The 25,168-nt window shown below is 43.3% G+C and overlaps 1 protein-coding gene across 2 annotated transcripts in view; it reads right to left on the bottom strand.

Annotated features, from left to right (window-relative positions):
• Nucleotides 1-25,168, bottom strand: part of cdh24b (cadherin 24, type 2b) — a 155,872-nt gene that overhangs the window by 78,160 nt on the left and 52,544 nt on the right. For both annotated transcript variants that reach the window (XM_086270602.1, XM_086270603.1), the window contains exons 2-3: nt 21,462-23,270; nt 3,979-4,273 (exon numbers count right to left, since the gene is read on the bottom strand). In XM_086270602.1, coding sequence (XP_086126728.1) covers nt 3,979-4,273; nt 21,462-22,970 — 1,804 coding nt within the window. In that variant the 5' untranslated portion in view covers nt 22,971-23,270. The remainder of the gene's footprint in view (nt 1-3,978; nt 4,274-21,461; nt 23,271-25,168) is intronic.

The raw sequence follows: 25,168 nt of genomic DNA, 5'->3' as shown, positions 1-25,168 counted from the left end.
AGTGATTTTCATAATTGGTGTTTATAATACATTGGATCTAACAGAGGTTTTAAATTTCGGTCTTTAGTGTTCAATTTAAAGACAATAACTGATAAAATCTCACTTTTTCATTGCATAATTGGCATATCTTTGCAGGGCCATACACACCACAAATTCTAGGCTGTTGACTAAAATTCCTTCCGACGATTCAGCCCCGGGAGATACAACTAATAAAACATACTGTCTAGCTTTGGTCAAGTGGGCCATCCATCATTTAAGAGCCTGACAGCAGTCACTGGCTGCTACAATATTCTGATTAAACAGTAAACCAATAAAATGCTTCAGCCTCTGTTTGTATACAGAATGTAAGTTCAATAGCCCGATCTATCAAGTTTTATCTTATTCCTGCTCTTGATATTATTTATGATTTCATATTTGCTATTATTACTCCATCAGTCTGGAGAAAGGACATGAAAGACGAGAAAAAGGAATATGTGTGACGCGATGAAGTTTCCAGATACAATTTAAACCTGTGGAAATCAATATATGTTACCTCATGTTTGCAACGAGGTTCGCCTGTTAAACTAACAACTGCATAGGGTCCGTGCTGTCTTGTAGATAGTCAGCGGATTGCAGGCGGCTACTGAGCAAACCAAAGACATCAGAGAGTTGAGGTAATGAAATTAGAGGGCAGTTTTGAGCAGCTTTCCTTGTCTGTGAACACAAAAACTATGAGGAGCTGGTGAATAAGAGCAACAACAAGTAGCTACTAGGGGTGCAACGATACTCGTATCGATATTGAACAGTGCTTTCGGTTCGGTACGCATATGTATCGAACAATACAAAATTTTTAATTTATTTTATCAACTTTCCTTCTGACGATGCTGTCTGTGTTGAGCGCTCAGTGGATCTGCGCTCGACAGTGCAGCCTAGGCGGAGTAGTCGAACACAGATTCACTGAGCGCAGGGGGGCAAGCTAGCGAGACAGAAGTTAAGCTCTCCTTGCAACATGGCAAATTGAACCTCGCCCACCCTAATTCAGATCTGGCGTTTGGAACTATTTTGGTTTTCATGTGACGTATGACCCTGAAGGTAAGCACGTCATGGACAAAAGTAAAACGGTATGTCGGTTGTGCCACGCAATGCTCAATTACATTGGTGGGAACTAGTATGTTAGCGCAGTTAGCTCGTTAACGTGTTGGCCGTCCAGCCCCACGCACAGGGCGATCCGCGGTAGCTCGTTAACGGAGATTTGCCGTGTTGTGGCGTTAACGTCATTTCAGATTAACGCTGACAGCACTAGTGGGAACACAACGAATATGACTGCACATTTACTCCGACATCATCCTAGTGCAAAGACAAGTGGAAGCACACAAAAACAACAAGCACGCATGCTACAAACTTTACCCGAGTCATTTAGACAGCCGTTAGCACATGATTCTCCTTATGGGGACCTGATATGTTTAATATGCTGCTGAGAATATAGCCCAGAAGAAGCGAATAGTATAGCTTTTATTTTGGAAAGAGACATTTCTCTGTAATAAACTCTCTTTTCCAAAGATGAGTGATTTCTCGATCAGATAGATTTATTTTTTTATTACTTTGTTATTTCAGCAACATTAAATTTAAAAACTGTACTTTTGAGTTAAAATATATATTTATAATTTTAATAAATGACAAATTAAAAAGGCATGAACATTTTTTTTGTATCGAAAAACTATCGAACCGAACCGTGAATTTTGTGTATCGTTGCACCCCTAGTAGCTACATGTGGCAACAGTACTTTTAGACCGAGCACAGCTGGTGACAACAACATTATCATGAAAAGTATTGTGAGTTACAAAGTTTTGTATTAGTTTTACTAGTTAATTAATGTTAATTAATCGGGGCGACCGTGGCTTAGGGGGCTGGGAAGCGCATCTGTAACCGGAAGGTCGCCGGTTTGATTCCCGGGGTCTCTGTCCTGGTCGTTGTGTCCTTGGGCAAGACACTTGCCCAAGGACACAACGACCGCCTACTGGTGTTGGTCAGAGAGGCCGATGGCGCAATATGGCAGCCTCGCTTCTGTCAGTCTGCCCCAGGGCAGCTGTGGCTACAACTGTAGCTTGCCTCCAGCAGTGTGTGAATGTGAGAGTGAATGAATAGTGGCATTGTAAAGCACTTTGAGTGCCTTATAGCGCTATATAAATCCAATCCATTATTATTATTATTAATTGGTTCATATATTTTGTTACATGCTTTTGGACCAGAGCAACTTTTCCAAAGTTCTAGATTCTTCTCCTTGTTTGTGCGCTGGCACGCCCGATCTGATATCCCCGTGTTAGTGTTTTTAATAATGAAGTTGTCTGAGCATTCACCTAGCATTACCCAAGAAGTTAGCTAATGCTTTTAAAAAGGATCACTAGCAAACAAACATGAGTTACCTAAATTTGGCTACTGTAACAGCAGACCTTTAACTTGATAAAAATAGTTATTATATTGTATAAATTAATAATAGAAAGAAAAGCGCTTGAAATGCTTACAGTTTGTTCCAGAAGAGTTTGCATAAAGGTATTTCTTTCCCCCACACTGCAAAGCTATGACAATGCAACAATATGATTGGTCAGTTGCAATGGACCAACACTATTATGCTACTGCAGGAACAAGACAGACACGGGATATCAGATACACCGTGTCTTTACTACAGGATCCTTGTTGAAAGATCAAAGTTAATAGAACGTGCTTTCTGGGGTAAGTTTTAGCTTGAGTGACAGTATTGTGACTTTAAAAAGTCTGTGTAAACAATAGCAGAGGAACTATAGAAAGATGTTAGTGGCATAAATTATAGACTGCTTCAAAAATGAAACAAAACAGTGGTAAATGAGCCGACAGCAGAGTTGTCAAAAAAATGTATAGCAAAAAAAAAATAATTTAAGATTATGTACTCATTTGCTACAGTACTTTTAGCAGTTATATGATAGCCACATTAAATGTCTGTTGTTATCTTTGAGGTGCTATAGCTAATAATAAGATGGTGATATTAATGTTGTTATCATTGCTACTGTTTGTAACATTAACAGACGGCGTTAATTCATCAGGACAACACAACTATTTGTGTCTTAAAAGCATTATCTTGATAAAAGTCTACCAGCATCTACACAGAAGCTGTGGCAGCCTACCCTACCAACTCTATTTCATGGGCCATGTCAGCAGTAGCACACCGTTACTTGAGACGACCTAAAAATATTCTTTTGTTTGCTTGTTGCACAGTTGTCTCTATAGTTGTCTATTATAGGTTTTTTACTCAATGGCAGATCTGCAACGCAATTCTAATTTGTTAAAGCTAGCTGCTAGCTTTTCCCCTAAACTTGCTACCTGGTCATACGGACACCATAAATGAAAGATAATATAAAAAAGCCAAAAGAGGATTGCATTAACATTAAAGTACCACATATTGGGTCTGAATTGGTGTGGTTTATTGGAAGCTATCCTTGGTCACAGAACAGCATTTGCTGCTAATGAGGGCACAACGGATTAGTTAGTCTGACTTTTAGCTATCATTACCACCACCAGGAGCTGTAGTCTGCCAGAGAAAGCCTCTCTGGATGCTTTGTGTCTCCTTGCATACTTAATATAAAAACAATAATATCTGGTAATGTTACATTTTATAACTTAAAAGACCACAAAATGGGTTTTCTCAACTACACATCTCCCTTATAACTGCATTATTATTGCAAAACCCACTTCACACAATATGACACACACTGCTTTGATTAAGGTGTTTCGAACTGACTGCCAACTGGCATCATCTTACTGTTCCTATTGGCTTTGTGAAATAGAAAAAAAGCCATTAAAGGTAAGTAACCCCCTTGGGTAGTTACCCTCAATGAGTCACTAAAACTGTTTGGTCAAAGGCACCTGTTCATTTATTTATCTCATATCATTCACTGTGAAGCACAGCACACTGTTTAATCCTTACCCCCAAACTAACTCTAAACTAACCCTCCACCCGCCCAGTACCTATATTTGCCATCTCAGGTACGGTGGCGCTGTAGGGGCCTTCATCAAAGACAGGCGGGTTGTCGTTGATGTCCTGCACCCGAATTATGAACTGTGACGAGGGCTCCAGAGCACGGTCGGTCTGCCTGTCGGTGGCCGTGGCGATGAGACGATACTCGTCCTTCTCCTCACGGTCCAGCGGCTTGGTGACATGGATGTTACCCGTTTTCTCGTCTATCACGAAGACCGAGCCTGCCCCTTCGCCTCGCAGGACATACTTTGTGCGTCCATCATTCCTGTCCATGTCAGTGTGGAGCTGAGTGAGGACGGACAGAATTGGGAAAAAAGAAAGACAGGGAAAAATGGAAGCAAAGAGGAAGGAAACGGGTGGAAATGGTAAGGAAACAGTGGGGAAGAAAGACAAGAGTAAACACCAGTTAAAAATTAAGTTTGTTTTTTTGAGCCAGTCAGTGAAGACAAAAAACAAGCAGATTATCTTCTGCATGCCTCTAGGATATAATGAATTTGAAAAGAAGCAGACAAAAGAAATAGGCACAATACCCCCCTCTCTCACACAGACACACTTTCCTGCCATTGTGCTGTGTCTCATCTTTCTATTCCTGCAGTATGAGCAGTTATGAACCTGGATCTCCTTAATCTTAAAGCTATCCAGAACACATGCTCAAGTACTCACGCTTAAAGCCCCCATTCAGTTCCCAGCAGCTGTGGAAGAGGAGAGTTTACTAGTCTGTGCACATGCAACGCCTTGGCTATTTAATGAAAGCACCAAATCAAAGGAATAATAAACAGTAGGCCTATCAATTATTCTGTAACTAATAGGTGTGTATAAGTGAGGGTGGAGTTTGTGTGGCAATGGGACACGCAGTATCGATCGCAGCCCTGTTTTGAGGTTTATTGGATCAGCGCCTAGCGGGATGGCAGAGCAGCAGAGCGACCGGCGTCCTCTCATGCAGGGAGAGGTAATATCAGGGAAGGCTCCACGCTGTCCTCCGCGACCGACGAGAGACAAGCCAGCGGGATGTGGTGAGCACATCAAGATTCAATCTCATTACCCCCAAACCTACGTGGATCGAATAGAAACTGTGACCAAAAAAAGGAGCGCTAAATTAGGCCCCGCTCGCAAGAAAGTGTGACATTGTGACTTTAGATGGAAAGGAGAGAGCAGAGAGGCGACTGGGGAGGGGATGGGTGGGTTTAGCTCAGGAAAGCATTGTTGCGTGGCAACAGCTAAGCACATTTGCTAAATGAAATGAGAATGGATACTGCGAATCGAAATGTTCATCTACTTTAAGGCTTGCTATTTTTCAAGTGGGGGGGGGGGGGGGGGGGGGGGAATGCCGTGGATGTGCCAGCTTCATGGGGGGTAAACGATAAGCACGTGACAAGGCTTATTCATAAATAAGATGGCAGTCATAAGTCTAGACTGTCAGTTAAAAGTTAAAGCTAATTAAACAGCATGGCACAAAGTTAAACAGCACTTCACCTTCAGAAGATCTGTGTATTTTAATGACAACGTAAATTGGAAAATCTAAAGGCACACCCACCAACATGAGAGAGTGTTGCGTGAGCAGAATGCACAAGCTAGACATAGATGCACTGCTCTCCTGAATGTTTTTCTTTTCATGGACCTATAAATGAAAATGCAAGGCCTTCAATAACTAACTTAAAAATCTTCATGTTAGCTTAGTTCCTCTAAGCTACTTTAGTTATCACATAGGAGACGTGCTCCTTTATGTATGACCCTCTCTGCACGTTGATCGCCTTGGGCAAACGGATTGACAGACAAGACAGATCAACATTCACGTCTGTCACATTTGCATGTCCAGCTGACTATTTATGTTCAGAGTTTATAATTGTCTTCATTGTCTCTGGGGGCCCAACACATTTTCTCCTTCTACCTCCAGTCAAATGCCTGGTTGACTGGAAACATGTATATGTATGGGTTCTTGCAACTCTTTGAAATTGGATGACCAGTCATTTGTGACAGGACATGATGGAAAAGGATCACTTCCGACATATTTCTCTCATATGTCCTTGTTGGGGTTTAGAATTTACATTACAAATAACATGTAGCCCCTGTAGCCAAGACCACCTTGGCAAGTAATCTGAGTAATTTTGATGCAATTGTCCAAGAGACCAAGTGTAAGGAGTGGCAGCTGCTCAGGCTGAGAAAAGAAACAAAAAAAACCCAAACTGAACATAGCATTAGCTGAAGCACACTATGAAGAAACATCAGCTGACCTCAGTGCTAGACTACATGATCTGATACCAACTGATACCATTCAGTTGGCAGGCTTATTTAAGCTGCTTTAACCTGTCTATAGGTGATGAACATCTGCAAGCTGCTTTGCAACCCACCTCTACATTTCAGTTCCATGTTGTGTATGATTTGATTTGGTCATATTACTGCCATATCTGTTGTCAAGGATCCCTGCTTCCATTTGTCATGGCCTCTTACCAACGCCTCCCTACTTTTGGCTTTCTGTCTGTGCACGTGGATGAGTAGGGTCCCAAAACAGAGACATTTAGGAGGCAAGTTGATTATGATGCAACTCGCTGCAAAAATTTAGTGAGTGTTTAATATTCTTAACATCTCAATAATGAATCATCATGTTACTTTTATTAATTAGTTTCTCTTTTACCCACTTTCACTTCCCACCACTAACCTTCATTGAATGGGCCTCTTTCACAGCAGACTCTGAGTAGTCACAGCATGAAAAGCTCAAGAGCTGCTAATGACATTAAAGATGCCTCAGTTTCACTCAAGTATCTCAATGACTTACAGTATGAAGGAAGCCACAGTCTCACGACTCTGAAAAAAAGGTGTTAAAATGAATCAGGCCATAATTAATGCTTTTTTATATATATATTTTTTTTACACCTTTTACTACACCTATACTATTGTGAAGAAAGCTGTTCCCAAGTTATATGACTAGCCTGTCACTCCCCCTAATCAGTTCAGCCACTCCTTATCTCTACCTGCCCATAAGCACAAACTCTTTACCAGTCTTTCACTACAATGCTTGTCCCTGGGCTACCGCCTGATTTTACCTTTGCTTTAGAACCTGGTTCCTCACTGCCTGTCTGCTTTTGAGCTCACAAAACACCTACATAAACTCTGACAAGGCACATTATTTACAACCCAATTAGGACCTGACCGTGCAAATTCAATTATGGCATGTCTCATTTCTGTCGAACACACTCCATACATGGCATCCATATGGATGAACTTCCAGCCACCACTTGAGATCAGATTTCCCAACTCAAATATATGTTATTGCACCACCTATAGTAATAAAGCAGATAAATGGTCTCTCCATGTACCTCATACCCTCGGTACAATATAGCAACCCTATTAGAGGCAGTGTTGTAAACATTCAGGCAAACTGGTGCACACCTCACTTTCAGTGTATTTCAAAATGACACGCGGAAATTGTGCAAAGCACCAATGAGGCAAAAAATTTATTAGAAAGACACTTTACTAATCACTGTCTTTTAAAAAAATCTGCATCCACACAGCTGACAATGGGCCAAGACATTGTTGTGGCACTGGTTTATATGCAAACTAATTTTCTCTTCACTTGTTTTCCAGATCTAATTATTTGTTTTAGTCCATCACCAGTGCAAATTTGCAGGTTCAAAAGGTTTTGATATTTGAACAAATTAAGTATTTTTGCAGTCAGGGTCTCAAAAGTTCATTAAAAAGTATTTAAATTATGACCTACACAGTATTTAGGTTTCCTCTCATCTTCTAAGCAGGCCAACTGGGGCCAATTGGCCAAAACACCCGGCTGGTCGGGACCACCACGGGAGCCCAGTTCCTCACTCCCCTTAACGAAGAGCCATTAACAATCAAAGTCTTAACGGCCCTGCAGCTTAACGAGGGGACTTAACGAGCTTCTTAATGAAGCCCCAGCCATCATTACCACAGTGAGTGGTGGCAGCACTGATTGAAAGCACTGCTCAGAGTCATTCTGAAGCAGGAGAGACCAGCCTAAGGAAACCAAATCCATTTAAGGCTGACCTCTCACCCTTATCTGTTCTTCCAAGATTAATAGGAAAGTATAATAAGGGAATGCATTTAACAACATAATGGCTATGGGTAATTTATGGCTACAGAAACGTGTGAAAATAACCAAACAATTTTATATATAACACAACTGGCTATCACCATATTTCACATCAGAATGATATGACATCTCATAACTCGTACATTTCATATCCCTCTGATATACCATCAAATATATCAAGAGCCAAACAATATGAAGCCACTGGCCACAAAAGCCAAATTTACTGTTGTGTCACCTCTGCTTGCAGAATGATTTCAGCCTGACAAGCTGCCATTCCCATTTTCTTCACCGCCTCTTGTGTATGCAACACCCAGCCTCCCCAGACTCCTAAATCTCTTCAATTACTTATATTATCATAAGGTAATATGCTTATACTCATATACTCAATTTCACATTTTTGCAATAACCATAAATCATGAAGCGAGGAGGAAAAGTACTCTCTGCCAACCTCTAAATCACTTAAATAACTAATATCCCGTATACACAATTTCACATTTCTGCTGCACAATAAATCATAAAAACACCAGGAAAATGTGTTTTTTCCACAGCTGTGCATTAGCCTAATGAATGTGGATGTTATTCCCTACAACTTCAGTGTGTGTGTGTGCGTCTGATGTGCTTGTGTGCTTTGAGGCTAAGATGGTGGTTAGGTTACAGTAATAGAAAAAAAAAAAGATAAAGTGCGGTAAATCAGGTGGCGGCTCACGTGAAATGCCGATAGGCGTACACCACCGAGCCCTGTGATTGGCAGTGGGGTTCAATTCCCAAACACATCAGGAAACGTCTGCAAGGTCACGCAGGCAGGTGTGAGAATACCGACCCGTCTCCTGTTGAAGCTGTAAGAGGGGAAGCTATTCATCTTGTGCATGGTGACTTCAAGAGAGCCAGAGGTCTATGGGACCACCACCAGCTCCAGCAGTCAAATTCTGCAGCAAGGCTGGGTGAGGGTAAAAAGGGAGGGGTTACCGTTGGTGGGTGAGTGGGGAGGGGGGCAGCTGAGGCTGAGCCAGCTCCGTCATATCAGCCGGGGAGTGTCAAGCAGGGCAGAGGGTAGAGGGTCAGCCAATCGATTTGGAGCAGGCCCACCGATTCGGAGAGATGTCTAAAGAAACGGGCCGATCAGGGAAAATGTCAGGAAAATTAATTTGGGACAGAGCCCACATGAGTTCAGAGAGCCCGTTTGAAATGAAACTATGCCTTGTGGCCAGCTTACCTACCACCGCAATATCATTAGTTTTGCTTGAGGGTATGTGTAAGCATTTATGTGTGCACGCAACTGTGCATGTGTGTCTTACTATACGTGACCGTTTTAACAACAGGCCTTCCAGGTGAGTATGTGAGTGTGCCGGCCCCAGTAACTTTAAAGAAAGAGGTGTAATGACTGCGAGTCTCCTTGTGCCCTGGCTGAACCTCCACTTGGCACAGTTCTAGCACAGAGTGGACAGCGAGCCAAGGCTTGACTGAGAAAATGTGTGTGTGTGTGTGTGTGTGTGTCTGAGTCTGTGTTTGTGTGCCACTGAGAGCCTGTGGTGACTGACCTGGAGAGAGAAGAAACCATTGAGGGAAGGCCAGGAAGTGTGGGAAGGTTACTAAAGCACAGCGCAGGGCTAAGGCCAGCATCTGCAAAGCACTAATAACTAAAATCAGTAAGCGTTGATGGCTCTGCCATCATCAGGTGTCTTAGCTGTCAGTCTGTGATACACAGAAAAATAAAAATTAGCCTTTGAGTTATTTATATAGGTAATATTATTCTTTAAAAGCTCTCTTTAATATGAATGCTTCTGTTTTGCGTAATTGCCCACTAGTCTGCAGCATCGGTGTGCAGAACTCTCTTAAAACTCCTTGAGCTGCAGGATATTTGGTATTTAAATCTGTAAAGTATTGACCGGACCAGCCCATAACACCACATTTTTTTCTTTTTGAGCCTTGTCTTGGTGCAGTTACTTGTGCATTTTGGATCATTATCCCATTGAAAGGTTCCACTTCTTGTTCGGCTTCAACTTTCAGACAGATGGCCTCACATAATCTTCAGGCGCTCAATCATATGATGGAGAATTCATAGTAGGATCAATGACTGCAAGCTGCCCAGTCCCGGAGGCAGCAAAGCAACCCCCAAAACCATCCCATTTCCACCATCATGCTTCACAGTTGGCACGAGCCGCTTCTCCTGAAAAGCTGTCTTTGATCTGTGCCAGACATGTCTTCTGTTACTGTGGCCAAACAGCTCAATTTTGAATGTGGCCATCCAGAGCGCTTTATACCAAAAGGCCTGGTCTTTGCTTTAATGTTCACTGGCAAACATTTTGTTTAGCTTTCTTCTGGCGCATCTCCCATGCAGGTTAAATTATGTGCGATAGGGTTCGTGCAAACTACAGTGTGCTCGTGTGTTGAATCTGAATCAAGAATCCACATTTCCAATTTGATTCAAATTTAACAGATCTGAAGATGTATTATGTGGGACACACTAGGCCATGTTTTTTTAATCTATTTAAAGTTGCAGTAAATAGAAATTTAAGGAAGGGAAGCAAAACACCAAAAAGAAAATTGAAAATGGATAGCCCTACTTCTGCAGCTGCCCCCTCTAACGTGTTTGTTCTAAGCCCCACCACATATGGGCGTGTTTGTCTTTGCTTTATACGCTTACAGCTGGTGTGCAGGAAGTCTTTTTCTGTTTTTTTGTACAGTGACATCAAACAATCATGTGGCCTACACCGGCTTTAATTTATGAAAATGTAATTTTTATGTGTAATCTGATGACTGCACCACTGAGGACCAAGTAAGGATAAGTGGCAATGTATTTAATGACTCTGAATTTATGAATAATTCCAAGTTTTGTGAGGGAAATCCTTAGGGGGTATCTTTACGATTGATTGGTTCAACCAATTTCATTTAATAAAAGCCTCTAAATTCAGGACCGTGTTGTCTCTTGTTGTTGACGTCTAAATTATTGTGGGTTTTTCCTGCTAATCCATAATAAAATAAGCCATCACCACATCATCACCCACTAAAATGTGTTTTTACACCAGCAGCATTTAAATGCACAGTTGTTACCAGCGTCACACACAGACAAATCAGATTCAAAATGATAAACATAAGAATGAATTATGTCAGATTATGTTGTCCCTGATCAGATTAGATCAGGCTACAACAGATCAGATATGCAGTATAGCGTCATAACTAGCTAAACAAACACATGATGCCCTAGTTGTATAACCGGGCATTAGTGGATTCAAACGGGATGTAATAATTCCTTAATAATCCCTAATAAATCACTGACCGTATTAAAATAAACCAAATAGACATTTCTGTGTTATATTTAAGTTAATAATAACACTGTATTGTAAATGCAGGCACGTAGAAGGTGCCAGAGGAAGGAACACAACTATCACCTAGTCCACATGCCTCACAGTGGATTGAGGGGGGATTATTACCAAACTGGGGGGGATTACATAATCTGGCAAAAAATGCTTTTTTATTGTAATTCGGTCATATCACCTGACAAGACAACTGCTTGTGCCTTGCCCCGTCACATTTGCAGCAATTATTTTGTGAGTCTTAACCAAACAATAACAAAAATAAGACAAGTTAATTATCCATAACTGTAAGCCAGAATCCCCACAAAGCCAATAATTGTCATGATGAGAAAACACCCGCTACTAGTCTCAAGCAAACCATTAGAACAGCATAATACAACCGCAGCCACAACAAGAACGCAGGCAGTGTTTCACCCGGTGGGCCTCGCACACACACACACGCGCGTGCATGCCGATTTACACAGCGCTCTTTCGGCTGTCCTGCTCTCCACTCTAATCAATGCAGACACACATAAGAACACCTTCCAATTATGCAGAGGCACTCAAACACAAGACCCAGCCCGCTCCCCAGAAATGTGAGCAGCATACAGCGAGACCCTCAGGAGCACTTGCGACTTCAGAAGGCGAAACCTTCGCATGGAGACGGGTTTGAAATTCCGGCTGAACTTTCAATCAAATCCGTGGAAATTCTCCATTTTTTGTTCGACGCTCTAAGGAAACATGTCAGACGGTATTGAAACGAGTCCCCTCTGGCTCCCTGTCTGTTTGTCTTGCGCCAAAATGAGGTTCAAACACGTCATGAGAAGCCGCAGTTAATTGTTTAGCATCGATCCGCCATCGATTGTGCATAGAAGTTTGGTTAGTGTCAGTCGGCGCGTTAATTCGGTTGTGGTGTGGACACACTGTCCTGTTCCCGTTTGATCTAATATAATCTGTCTCTGGAGGGCATGCTGTGTGGCCTCGAAGAACGCAGAACAGTCCTCTGTCACACACACACACTTCCTCCTGCTCGCACACTTCCTAACAGAGCATTTATTATTCATCATTATTAGACTTTTCCTTTAGCACGATAAGCTCCTCAATGCATCTCGCCACTGTTGTCTTCCTCCGCAATACATTATTCAGGACAAAACTGTGCTTTTAGCCTCGGAGTATGCAAATCCCACTTTTGATTATCATAATCAGCTGATGTATGAGAGCGAGAGTGTGTGTATGTGAGTGTGTGTGGCGGCTAGTCAGATGATTGTTTGTGTTTTATTGCTTCAGTGCTCCACTCTAGTGTTGTATACTTCACATCATATTTTTTAGCCGAGGGAGACGAGCTTGGAAAAGGCCACTGGAGGCTTAACTCACTGCTGTACATTTAAAGGGCAAATCGCCCACATATATGCCACCGCGTGCCACTGCCAAGAGGAATGGCTTTTACCAACTTGGAACCAAGGAGCCTGCGTGCATTTGTGTGTGCGTAAAGTGGGCAATAATGAAGGGAATTTTCAAGCTCTGTTTATCATCCTGTTTGTTGCAGTTACTGGTGTCGAGCTGAAGGATTGCCTGAGGAATGGCTGACAACGTCTTACATGTCAATAGAGAATATATTACAAGAAAACTTGAATAAGTTGAATCATAGTTTTACTATATTGATAGCTCCCTGCGTTTTTCTCTGAGATACAGATGGTGTATCTACACCACGAGAATCAGGTGTTAGTCAAGTGTTAGTTTACTCAATATACATAGAAAGCATAATTTTTTTCAAGAATAATACATGATGTTCTCACAATTGCTCTTAAGATATACCAGTAACAGAAACAGGAGATACAATATAGCTTCTAAAGTGTATGTGTTGTTTGGGATGTAACCAGCTAGTTGACCAGTTAGATTAAAAGGTTTCCAGTTCAAAGGCGTACTGGCATATTTTAAGACATCTAAGAAGTCAAATCACCAGTTAACCTAACCCCACTAGCTGCATGTCTTTAGGGAAGACCTGGGGGAGAAAATGCCCGTTTGTTCAGGCTTGCTACTCAGGATGCATTAAAAAAAAAGTAACATGAGTGCCCCTGTGTGATTCTATCCTCATCCTCGTTCACCTCTGTTCCCCTCTCCCATCTGTGGCCAGCTCCAACCAGCTCCCTCTGCCCTCCCTCCCACGGCCTCCTGCGTATCTCACGCCGACCTTAATCTCATCTCCTTCTCTTTGATATTTGGGCTGATTGGGGCCCGATGTTTGTAAAAACAAAGAATTACCAGATTATTTTTTTACCTTATTTTTGTTTTTAAGAAAAATAAGAGCCACATATGAGGATATTTGTTTAAAATTTTGATAGAACAGTAGCAGTATAATGTCCTCGTAAGTGGATATCAGGCCCATGTAGGGCAAAATTGAGTATTTTGGTCTAAATAACCCAAAATGTGATGTCCACATATGTGGACGCCAGGTCCTAGGAGGTTAAAGCACTTTAAACTGGTTTGACTTTTCAGACCCAGAAGCTGCTCCCATCTTCTTTATACAGTGTATATAAGTCTTAAACATATCATGGACCCACATTTTACAACTCTTGCAGTCTATCTTCTTTACAGACCAACAGCGCTGCTTGAGTAGCTGTGGGCTTGTTTGGCACACGATAAAAGTGATTTATTTTCTTTTTAGGTCAACAAAACCTGACTGGAGTAGACTCATGTGTGGCCAGTTACTGTATATGACTGAGCAGAAATGAATGTCCTGATTATGAGGAAATGTGTAAGACATTTTGGGGATGGCAGCTTTGCTGCTTTAACAGTAACGTGGCCGTCTAGGCTAAGGAAGCTAAAATTCAGTGCTCATGCAACAACCTCATTTACAAACAGCATTAATGTTCACATGAATAGAGAAGTGCTTTTTTAATTTAATGCTTTAATATTAGTAATGTGTTAATGTTACGGGTTTACAGGTACAAAAATCAAATTCGAGCAGCCAACAGGTTCACAGCAGGATGACTTCTGTCACTGTAACTACCTCCTGTTCTTTTCTCTCACTCAGTTCCTTTCAGTCATGTGTCGTCTCCTCTACTTTAGCCTCCTCTGCCCTCCACTGTTGCCCATGCCCTCAGCTCTCTGACTCATGGGCTCCTTCAGGGCCACGGGGAGAAGTGGAGCGCACAGTCTAGGCCAAAGCATAAATATTAGCTCAAGGTCACGGTCACAGAGCTCACACTGGGCTATGCATAATCATGAATTCAGCTCCTGCACAGCCTTCTTCCCTTCATACTCCACCACTTAAACTCTCACTGTATTTCTCACCATTGACACCGACTAACCTTGTAGGGTTAACCTCAGGTAATGGAGCATCCCCGGCTCTAATTTTTTGCTTTATTTTAGGCCGTTACACTCCTTTACGGGTTGTTAAGGTTACACAAATGCTAGCCGATATTTCTGGGGTTACCTCCAAATGTATTTTTATATTAAGTTAAAAATGTTCTGGATGTATTCTAAAGGGGGCTCATACACTCCCTGAGATAAAATACTGCCATCTTCACATCCGGGAGAATGATGCTTTAAATTCAGATACTTGCTTTGCTGATTTGTTCGACATTATCCCGAGATGAAACAGGGGCTATAAAGGGAGCAGGGAGATTGGAAGTAAAAGAAGAGAACGGCGGGCTGTGTTTCCTTTGAATTCCATCTTTAATAGACTCCACAGCTTCTCCTCTTTTCTTCCTCTTCTTTCCCCTCGTAGCCTTGTTCCTTCCCTCCTCCTGTCTATTATTTTCTCTATGTGATCCTGCACCCACTCAGCACTGAGACACATTTAAATCTGGCCTCCACAGGGGCTTGCAATAAAATGGTATTTAACTGCATCCTCAATTCCCTCCTCTCTCTCTCCTGCTCTCTTGTATTTTCCTCGTTGTAAACCCTGCACGTCCCTGCACTGATGCCCTGCCTCCCCGGCCCGTCTTCCTTCCTCCGACTCGCTTCAGGCCTCGACGGGCTGCGAGGTCAGCTTCAGAGATGTGTGGTCCTTCCCCCTCCTCTCTTTTTCCTTTAACTGTCTCACACGTTCTTCCCATCTACCAATTGTCAGCCATTAACCTTTCCTCACTTTCCACCACTTACATTTTTCCCCTCCCTCCCTCTGCTCCATATATCCTCACGCCATTAACGCCGCCGTACGTCCCCCTCTCTGTAGTCTCTCTTACTTTTCCCCTGCACATCATCCCCTCTTTGTCCTGCATGGTAATCTTGCTCTGCTCTCCCTCGTTGTCTCACCCTCCCCTCTTCCCTCCCTCCCTGCACTGTAGTCACTCTCTAATTGCTGTCTCACCCCTGCTGTGCTCGGACCCGGAGGCTAAATGATTTCTACAGGGAGAGTGGAAGCACAGGAAAACACCGAGTCCTTTTTTTAATAACTATTGATGAGTGTCTTGTCAGGAGGCATGTGTGTGTGTGTTTACAGTTACAATTGGCCCTCCTATTGGCACCATCACACGCTCTTCTCATCTTTTGTCTGCCTCTCCATGCCTCTTTCCTCTCTCATTCCTCCAGACTCATGAGAGAGCCTTTTATCTGCACACTTTTATTTATAACTTTGAAGCATGGCTCACGAGTTTTCTGTGTGATGTGTTTCTGCAGCGACGGAGTGTGTTTTACCTATTCTTGATACAAATGTGTATTTAGAATCTACAAGTGTGCGCGTGTTTGTCTATTCCACAACTTCTATGCATGTCAGGGATGGAACGAAGTGTCTGTTTACTGCAGAAGTAGTGAAGCTTTCACTTCAGGCACACATATCATATGTGCAGTAGAGTTCATTAAGTAGGACCCAGTTGTTGACACAAAGAGAAACTTTTGTTCGACGTTGATTTAACAAAAATCAACTACTGAAATCCAAAAGCAGAGAGACAGCAGAAGGAAAACAAGGAATACAAGCCACCACAACCTGACAAAAGACCAAGACTGACACACACACACACACACACACACACACACACACACACACACACACACACACACACACACACACACACACACACACAAAGCGAGGGATAACAAGGCACAGGTGAACTCATTTGAGACACGGAAAGAGAGGATTGAAGTAAAAACAGAAAACCACATGACGAAGTAAACTTTAAAAAAAAGAAGCTAACACTAACAGAGATACCGAGAATAAACTCAGACAATGTGAAATGCAGAAAAAGAGAACACAGGAGGCACACGGAGAAGAAAGACGCATAGGAGGAGCAAAATAAGAACTGAGCTTTACGATAATAAGCAAGGATCAAAAACAGACGGTGGTGAAATGCAGGAATAGTACAGTGAGAAGTATTGCGTCACATATAAAATTACAGTTAAGATTCGAACATTTCAGGCCAAATTTGATCCAATGAAATGTTTCCCATGAGTCCACGCCTACGCTACCTGAATCCATTAGCAGTAAAATACATACTATCTATATATTTGTTTGCCTTGTGTTTGTATGTAGAGCCTGTGAGATACCCAGTAACTAAAGCTGTGAAATACACTGCTGAAAAAAGATGAAAGGAACACTTTTTAATCAGAGTGTAGCATCGACTCATTTAAACTTGTGAGATATTGATCTGGTCAGTTAAGTATCAGAGGGGGTTGTTAATCAGTTTCAGCTGCTTTGATGTTAATGAAATAACAACAGGTGCACTACTACACTACTGGTAGCATGAGGTGATACCCGGACCCTACAGAGGTTGCACGGGTAGCCCAACTCCTACAGGATGGCGCATCAATACGTGCCATAGCCGGAAGGTTTGCTGTGTCTCCCAGCACTGTCTCAGGAGCATGGAGATTTCTGGAGACAGGTAGTTACTCGAGGAGTACTGGACAGGGCCGTAGAAGGTCCTTAATCAATCAGCAGGACAGGTATCTGCTCCTTTGTGCCTTTTGTAGCACTGCCAGAGCTACAAAATGACCTCCAGCAGATCACTGATGTGAATGTCTCTGACCAAGCAATCAGAAACAGACATCATGAGTGTGGCGTGAGGATCCGACATCCTCTAGTGCGCCCTGTGCTCACTGCCCAGCACCGTGGTGCCAGATTAGGATTTACAGAATACCAGAATTCTCAGCCCACCACTGGCAAACTGTGTTTTTCACAGATCAGAGCAGGTTCATGTGACAGATGTGAAAGGGTCTGGAGAAGCCAGGGAAAATGTTTTGCTGCCTGTTACTTTGTCCCTGGAGTGACACAAAGACTAGGTAGGCTAGGCAACGGCAACATGACTGCCATTAGGTATCAGAATGAGATGCATGACCCTACCCTGCCCGGCCTCATGTATGCCAGCAAATCCTGGAGGATGAAGGAACTGATACCTTGACTGGCCCCTGGTTCGGTCCGTCTAATGCCACCAGGTTGCATCTCAGACCGTCTAGGAGCTCAGTGATGCCCTGATCCAGAACTGGGACAAGATCTCCCAGGTCACCATCAGTTGTCTCGGCAAGGCCACACAAACCATTTTGAGTTGGTGCAATGCAATTTTGGTAAAATGGACTAAATTGTTTCATTTTTTCACTTGAATTCTTTTGTTTCTAACACATTACTTAGTCTATATCGGCATAGATATCCAGCATGATTGTTCTATGGAGAAATAAAGTGCTTTCAAAATGTTCCTTTCATTTTTTTGAGCAGTATAGTTTTATCATGAAAGAGAAATACTGCATGCAGCTGAATAAATGTACTTGTAGCTAATGAGGAACAAGCTTTGCAAGAGTGAAAATTAGAGAAAAAGCATGCATACTAAGAATTAACTTCGTCTGACAACCTCATTCTCACCATTGCATCACACCAAGGATTTCCTACAAGCACTTCTCCAATATCTCGTATGCGCATGTTGCACCCAGAGGCTCAGGTCTTATCATTAGCAGGACAGTCAGTAACTAACTGTTTTATTTATATATCTTAAGATGCCCCGAGGCAGGGGGAATCTTTTAAATGCACTTTGCAGAGCAATTTTTAGTAGTGAATGTTAATGATTCAATATAATGATGAGAAATGACTGGTATTGTTCAGCATGTCAGGAGCTAAAAGTATCTAATTACTATTTCCCACTGATGCCTACATGTTATAGATTCCTGCCATGCCCTAGTGTGAGCGCCATGTATAGTACAGACAGCAATGTTAATTGCGTATTACCAGCATATTTCACTAACTATGAATTATGTATGCTCATGATGATGTAAATGATATGCTAATGAGGACGATAGCCTAAGTCCACTTCCTGTTGCGCTGGTGAATTATATATGCACGTTCACCAACACACCAGGTCTCACATATGCTTACGCTGTTATCGGGGTGAAGACGGGGCAAGAAGGAATTTCCTAACAGAGAGGAAGAAGCTGCTGTATATGTCACGTTTTCCCCCCGCATGAGGTGTTAGGGAGTTTGCATTTCAGCAGCGAGAGAGTAAGGGGAGAAGAAAAGCTAATCAGAAAAGGGGCGTTTTTTTTTTTTTTAATCCCAGCTCTGCTGAGGCGCCTTTTCTCCTCAAGAAAAATCTGTGTTTCTTTCACACAGCCTCTGCAATCACTTGAAACCCCATTACAGACCATGTGACAGCATCAATTAAATTCACAATTATCATGGGGCAGAGACACTCCACTGTGAGGAAATATAGTAACATGGCAGCGTCTGCAAGTGTGCACACGTGTTTTTGTGTGCCTGTGCATGCCCGTGTGTGTGTGTGCAGGGCTCTGCATGGGTGTAAGAGAGACATAAAGAGCGAAAGGGTGTTTGTAGAGAGCAGAAAACTGACTCAGACAGACCGCTGAAAACCTCTTGCCCTTTTAGGCAACTCTAGTGAACCTGAACAACTCTCCAAAAGCAATATGCTACAGTAAACAAAAACTTGCATCTCTGAGAGTGCAGAGATATTTCAAGCAACAGCTGATGGATAGTGGAAGGCTCAGAGACTGCTTCATTTTATATTCTCTTTAGATTGATGAACAGATTAGCACTTTTTGTGACAGAGCTTCTGAAAGTTTGAAATCAGAGGAAGTGCTCATAAATGTCCTTTCAAAACTGCGCCCAGCGCTGTGTCCACAGAGTTGCCCCCTCCACCCCCTCCACACCACCAATTCATTATCAGTTTAGCAGCAGGGCCTTTGTCTCCTATTGACATCACAGATTAGACTCTTGGCTCTAGTTTCCAGCTTTAGTAGAGATTTATTTGGAACAAACTGTCCAAGATCACACAAAAATCCAGCATGAATCAATGTCACAAGGCGTATTTTAAAACAAGCCCGCAGAAAAACACCTTCACATGACCACGATTTGCGTAAGGACAGTATAGTTGGTTTTAGGTGAGATGCGTTGTTTTGAAACAGAGGCAACAGTATTTGCAGCTGACTGAGCCTGATTTTGGACTGGGCTAGGTCTGGCAGGTGGAGCTGTTTTGGCCTGCACAGTCAATTTCTTCACACTTCTCCATTAAAACACAATCAGGCCCTCAATAGGGTAAAAAAAAAACACACAAAAAACCCCCGACAAGCGCGCATTGATCTCTCTACCTATAGAGCTGGCCTACACTGGGCCAGAGCGGGAGATTAAAAATTCATAAGCGTATTAAGATCTATAAGAGCATTATACATGTGTGCCGCCACTTGTCTCATACAGTAGGGAACTAATCATACGCATCTCTAACCCAGTACACACAGATACACAGTCACAATAGTGTTCTGGGTGTACTCCAAGTGTCAGCACTATCATATGGGCGTGTGTGTGTGTGTGTGTGTGTGTGTGTGTGTGTGTGTGTGTGTGTGTGTGTGTGTGTGTGTGTGTGTGTGTGTGTGTGGGGCCTGGCGTTGTTCCCTCCTTGAGTGCCATACAATGTGCTGGCATAAATACCTGCTTGACACAGCAGATTGGCACTAATGGCTTTACACGCAGTGCCATCTGTAAGCTGGACCATTGGCTCTTACATCTTCTCCAGTGCTTCCCAGCATTCCACTCAGACCTTCATCAGTCACAGCACAAAGCAAAAGGAGCCACATTAAATATTAGCTAAACATCAGGGAGGCTTGCGCACAAAGCCCGCGAGGTCCTGCCCATCTGCCTGCACCTGGATATTAAAACCTAAAGATGCAATGTGATGTGGGTCTTTTCAGTTCAACGCACCTCCCACTGAGCTGAAGCTCTGAACTTGAAGCGCTCACACACACAAACACGCACACCGGCTTCTCACAGCCTACAGCAGTCACACGGGGATCATTACTATTCATTTGCTCAGCAAACTGGCCACACAGGCTTATAAATTAGCTCATCTACCGCAGCTGGGTACTGAGACAGTTGGCGCATGCTGAGGACTGAGAGCGCAGCCATTACAGTGCAGGGCTCCGAGACACCTTCTGTCCACTCGACGTGACCTCTTCCACGCTCGTCTGCTCACTCTTTAAAAAAAGGGAGAGGGGAGGTGTGTGTGTGTGTACTGGGCAAGACACAGTCAGTCAGTGATCTAAATAAATTGCAGACCTGAGCAATAGGACTGTGCTGAGGGCGAATGCGGTGATAAATCCTGTCAAAGCAAGTATAAATCAGTCTGAATGAAATAGCATTAGGAGGATCTTGCAGGCCTGAGACCAAGAGCGAGGATAGCTGACAGGACTGACCTACAGGGAAATGAGGGAACACTTGGACTACTCTCTTGCTCTCTGCCTTCCAGGGAGGATCAATGGTGGAAGGAAAAAGTAAAGCTATTAATTCGCCTGGATATGTCAATTCCCATTGGCTGCTGTAGATTGGTTGTGATCATGACGAGCCCCCTGGGCTCACCGGATCGGGGGCTTTTGTTGCGCCTCGGTACTTCATAGATTCATTGGCGTTTTTACAGCTACCTGGAAGGTACCATATTGGAGGAAAGTAAATCAATTCCAATTGCGAGATTATAACGATGCACAAAAAAAAAAAAAAAAAAAAAAAAAACTTGGAGCGTGACTATGGGGCTAAAGTATGCTAATGATTTCTTGTATGAGATGTGTAACTGAAACGAGGACCTTGGGTTAAATAAGCCATGTAAGAGACTTGTAACAGTGTCTTAAATATCCATAAAACATTCATAAAACAGTTCACAGCCCTTGTAAATGATGAATGAAGTTTTTTCCTTACCCGGCCAATGAGCACAGGTTCCGGCCCGGCGTATTCTTCAATCACAAAGAACTGGTTCCAGATCCAGCTCCTCCTGCTGCGAGACCGTGACCCCTTCACCTCCATGCGATCGCGCTCCTCCTCTTCCACCTCTGACTCTGCTTCTTCAAATACGAGGCCCTTTGCGTTTTTGGGATCCGCGCCGTGCATCTTGGCGTCTTCCCCGACGCGGCTCCATTCGTGAGCAGGGTGGAGCCTCAGGACATGACTGCTGTTGACAAGTTTGTTGTCTTCATCTGCGGAGTACTGAGCTGTGCTGAGATCTGTTTGAGCAGTGTGAGCTGACTCTGTTAATGGGTCTCCACGGGACTCTGCTGCTCTGTTCCCCGGTCTCACTCCCAGGGGTTGCATTGTCAGCACAGACGGAGGAGACTCATTTGTTTCAGAGGGAACGTACAGCGGGAGATGTTTTGTCGATGTGAATGGCCGTTCTGTTTGGCTGATCATTACTTCCTTCTCAGGGCTCAAACTGACCTCGCTGCGAGGTGTTGACAGGAAACGAGCAAAGTGTTTGCTCTTGCTATCGCCGCTATCTGAACCCTGTTTTCCCAAGTTGTCCTGCCCTTTACTTAAAGCTGGCTTGACTTCACTTAGCGGATTAATACGAGTGTCAGGGCCCCGGTCCCGATTAAGATCTGTAGTGGCGACTGGGCTGGCATAAGGAAATGCAGTCTGATTATCATATCCCACATGAGACTGAGTGACAGCTATATCTTGTCTCGGCACTTTCTGAGGCTCTAGCTGTCCGTGATTAACGTCAATCAAATCTCGCTTCCTGCTCCGACTGCCCTTGCTCGGAAAGCTCAAGCTGGGAACGCTCTGCATTTGGGAATTGACAATCCTAACCAGGTTGTCTTTTGAGAGCAGCTTCAGCACCCCGTAACTGCCAGTGAGGTTCAGCTTTCGGCTCGAGTCTATGCTGAAACCTTTCCCTGGCACGCCCGTAGTATGGACGCTGAAATCAGGCCTGCCTTTGGACCTGGAGCCAGATTTAAACTTGGTTTTATTAGAGTGAATATCTGGCTTATGATGAACTGTGAAAGTTTTCTCTGACCTCCCTGTTTTGGAAGAGTCAGCATTCTTGGTGTTGTTTTTGACTTTCTTCCCATCCTGGGTAAACTCCTTGCTAGCGGCCAATGTGCGCGGGGCCACAGAGTCAACCTCGCGCTTGGGCTTTAAAGTTTGTCTCTCCTTATTAGCTACAGATGGGGCAGGATGATTCTGCAACATCTTGGAGTAAGAAAAAGATCTGGCGTCGCTCGCCTGCTCGTGGCTAATCAGGTTTCGAAGAGTAACCACGGGCATTGCATTCGAATCCACGTTCGCGTCCATAGAAAGGCTCTCCCCCAGCTTCACCACGTGCGATCCGCCCACTCCTCTCCTCCGTAAAATTTTACTGGCTGAGGCACCTCTCGCAAGCCCCTCCCACAGACACAAGGACACCAAGAAGAGAAAATTTCTCGTAATCATCTTGTCTTGTGGTGAGATGTCCTAATTGGAGACAGGTTTGCTTTGAGGCAGGCCTTGTTTTCCGGTTGTCTTCATTCTCTCCTCTCCTTTCCCTCTCCTCATGCCCTTCCTCTCACTCTCCCATTATATGCCCTTCACACCGAGCTGGAGGGCAGGTGTCAGTCACTCCTCTCCTTTTTGTTTTTTTTTCCAGCTGCCTGATATCTCCCTCTATCTCACCAAGTTTCTCTCCGCTGCTTTTTTTCCCTCCACTCCTCTCGTCAAGTGTCTCATTCAGTTTCCCGCCGAGGGTTGAACACCCTGAGAGAAAAGATAAAGATAATTAAGTTAAAACTTTAATCATTGCACTGTGTTAATTAAAAGTGGAGAGGCACAGACAGGTAAAAGAAGTCACTGACAGGCAGGACAGACCTTTTAACAGTGCAGCAATCACAATTTCACAAAGGCCTTTTTTAGGGCAAGAACGCAATTCAATTTATAGCTTCATAATCACTGAAATGTTTTACGCGAGACAGACAGGGACAAAGCTATCACCGCGGTATTGTATATGGAAAGGTGATAGAGTAACTCTTATTAGATATTGCTCTGGGCATTTATTAATGGGAACAACTGTCAAGGATTTCAGATTGCACTGGAAGGAGACCAGCTATGACATGAAGTTAGATTCATGTTATATTAAAGTGTGATTAATTACCCCGATTGATACTGTCTTTTGATCAGTCAGTTAACATTTCAATTCAGATGCAAGCCGTAGACGTGGATGCACTTTGTTGCATGTCGGGCCCCGAGCGATCTAAAAGGTTGGTAAACATCTGAATCTCAGCATGTCTCTCAAGCACTCAAGCCTCAAATGGAAATCCTACGCCAAATCAAAATGTCAGATATCAATCAGTGTGCTTGTTTAAAGATAAGAGCAGGAGCCCTTCAGTAGTGTTTCAGTAACATCAGCCCACACATCTGACAAGTCAATAATGTGACTATTTCCCAGATTGCATTAACATAAAAACCTTTTTATTGCTACTACGCGTGCAAAGGCAGACGAGCATGTGTACGGTGTAATTCAACTCCAAATGCCAGTGATTCGCTAAAACACTTTCAAGATGTTGGAGAAATCGCGTGAGATAGAATAACGGTCAAAACCAAAGCAGCGGGGAGCGATGTAACATTTTAGTTGCTGGTATGCCGCTCTGACACAGCAATTCAGTCGTGTCAATTCAATAGGCATCTTTGATTAATAAATCCCATACACTGTAGATAAAAGATCGGCGCAGTTGTGTCACTTTAGCATTATTATTGTTTGATTGTCTTTTTGTTTTGTGTGTGTGTGTGTGTGTGTGTGTGGGGGGGGGGGGGGGGGGGGGTATTAGTTATTAGCCAATGTTAGGAAGATTAGCAAGCTGGATCCATAAATCCATATTTGATTCACACAAACACAAACAAATTATTAAAACACTTCTAAATATTCGACTTTCTCTAACCAATAATTGGAGCTAAAACTTCTATCACTTTATAACTGGATTAATTATACATTAACAATAACAGACAAAGAGGCATAAACAGAGCGAATTGGTCCAACTCGGACATTAAAGACAGGGCTACAAAGACCAAGACTGCATTAAAGAATGGACGTTTGAACATGTGAGTCTATGGGGACACCCCACGTGGACATCACGGCCACATTTCACGGCTTCTTGGTAAAATTCTCACATCTTTCAAACACTTGATCCCAAGTTCTTAACATCATTCTCGAGGTCATTTTCTTTCTTCGGGATCATGGAAGACAAACTACAACAATTTTAAATCATGAATAGTAATCTCAGTAAACCTGTGGGCTAATCCAGCAAATGCTACAAAACTGCATTTAAAGCTTACACATGCTGTGTATGCTGTGTGTTGTGGATTAAGCAGTGGCAGTTTCCTCTTGCCCTGTGCAGTGTGTTGTGGTGTGTCTGCGTGTATGACACTTGCTCCGCTGTGGCACAGACAGACCCTGTCAGCACATTCACTGGGGCATGACTGAAGTTGGGATGTTCCTCCTGGAATAGTTTTCACCCTTTTCCTCTCTCATCTTCCTCTCAGCTTCCTGTCTCCCAGCACTCTCTTTCTCTAAGTAAACCTTTTTGATGAACTGTAGAGAGCACCCTCCCCCCCATCCCCCACCCACCCACCCAGTCCTCTGCTTTTTTCCCACCTCTCCC

This window comes from Aulonocara sp. 'chitande type north' Nkhata Bay, linkage group LG18, assembly GCF_057382095.1.
Source record: "Aulonocara sp. 'chitande type north' Nkhata Bay isolate Kocher_YH1m ecotype deep benthic linkage group LG18, A_spYH_male_GT1.1, whole genome shotgun sequence".
In the NCBI taxonomy this organism is placed as follows: Eukaryota; Metazoa; Chordata; class Actinopteri; order Cichliformes; family Cichlidae; genus Aulonocara; species Aulonocara sp. 'chitande type north' Nkhata Bay.
Note: the sequence above shows the minus strand (reverse complement) of the source record. Positions and strands in the feature narration are given on the sequence as shown.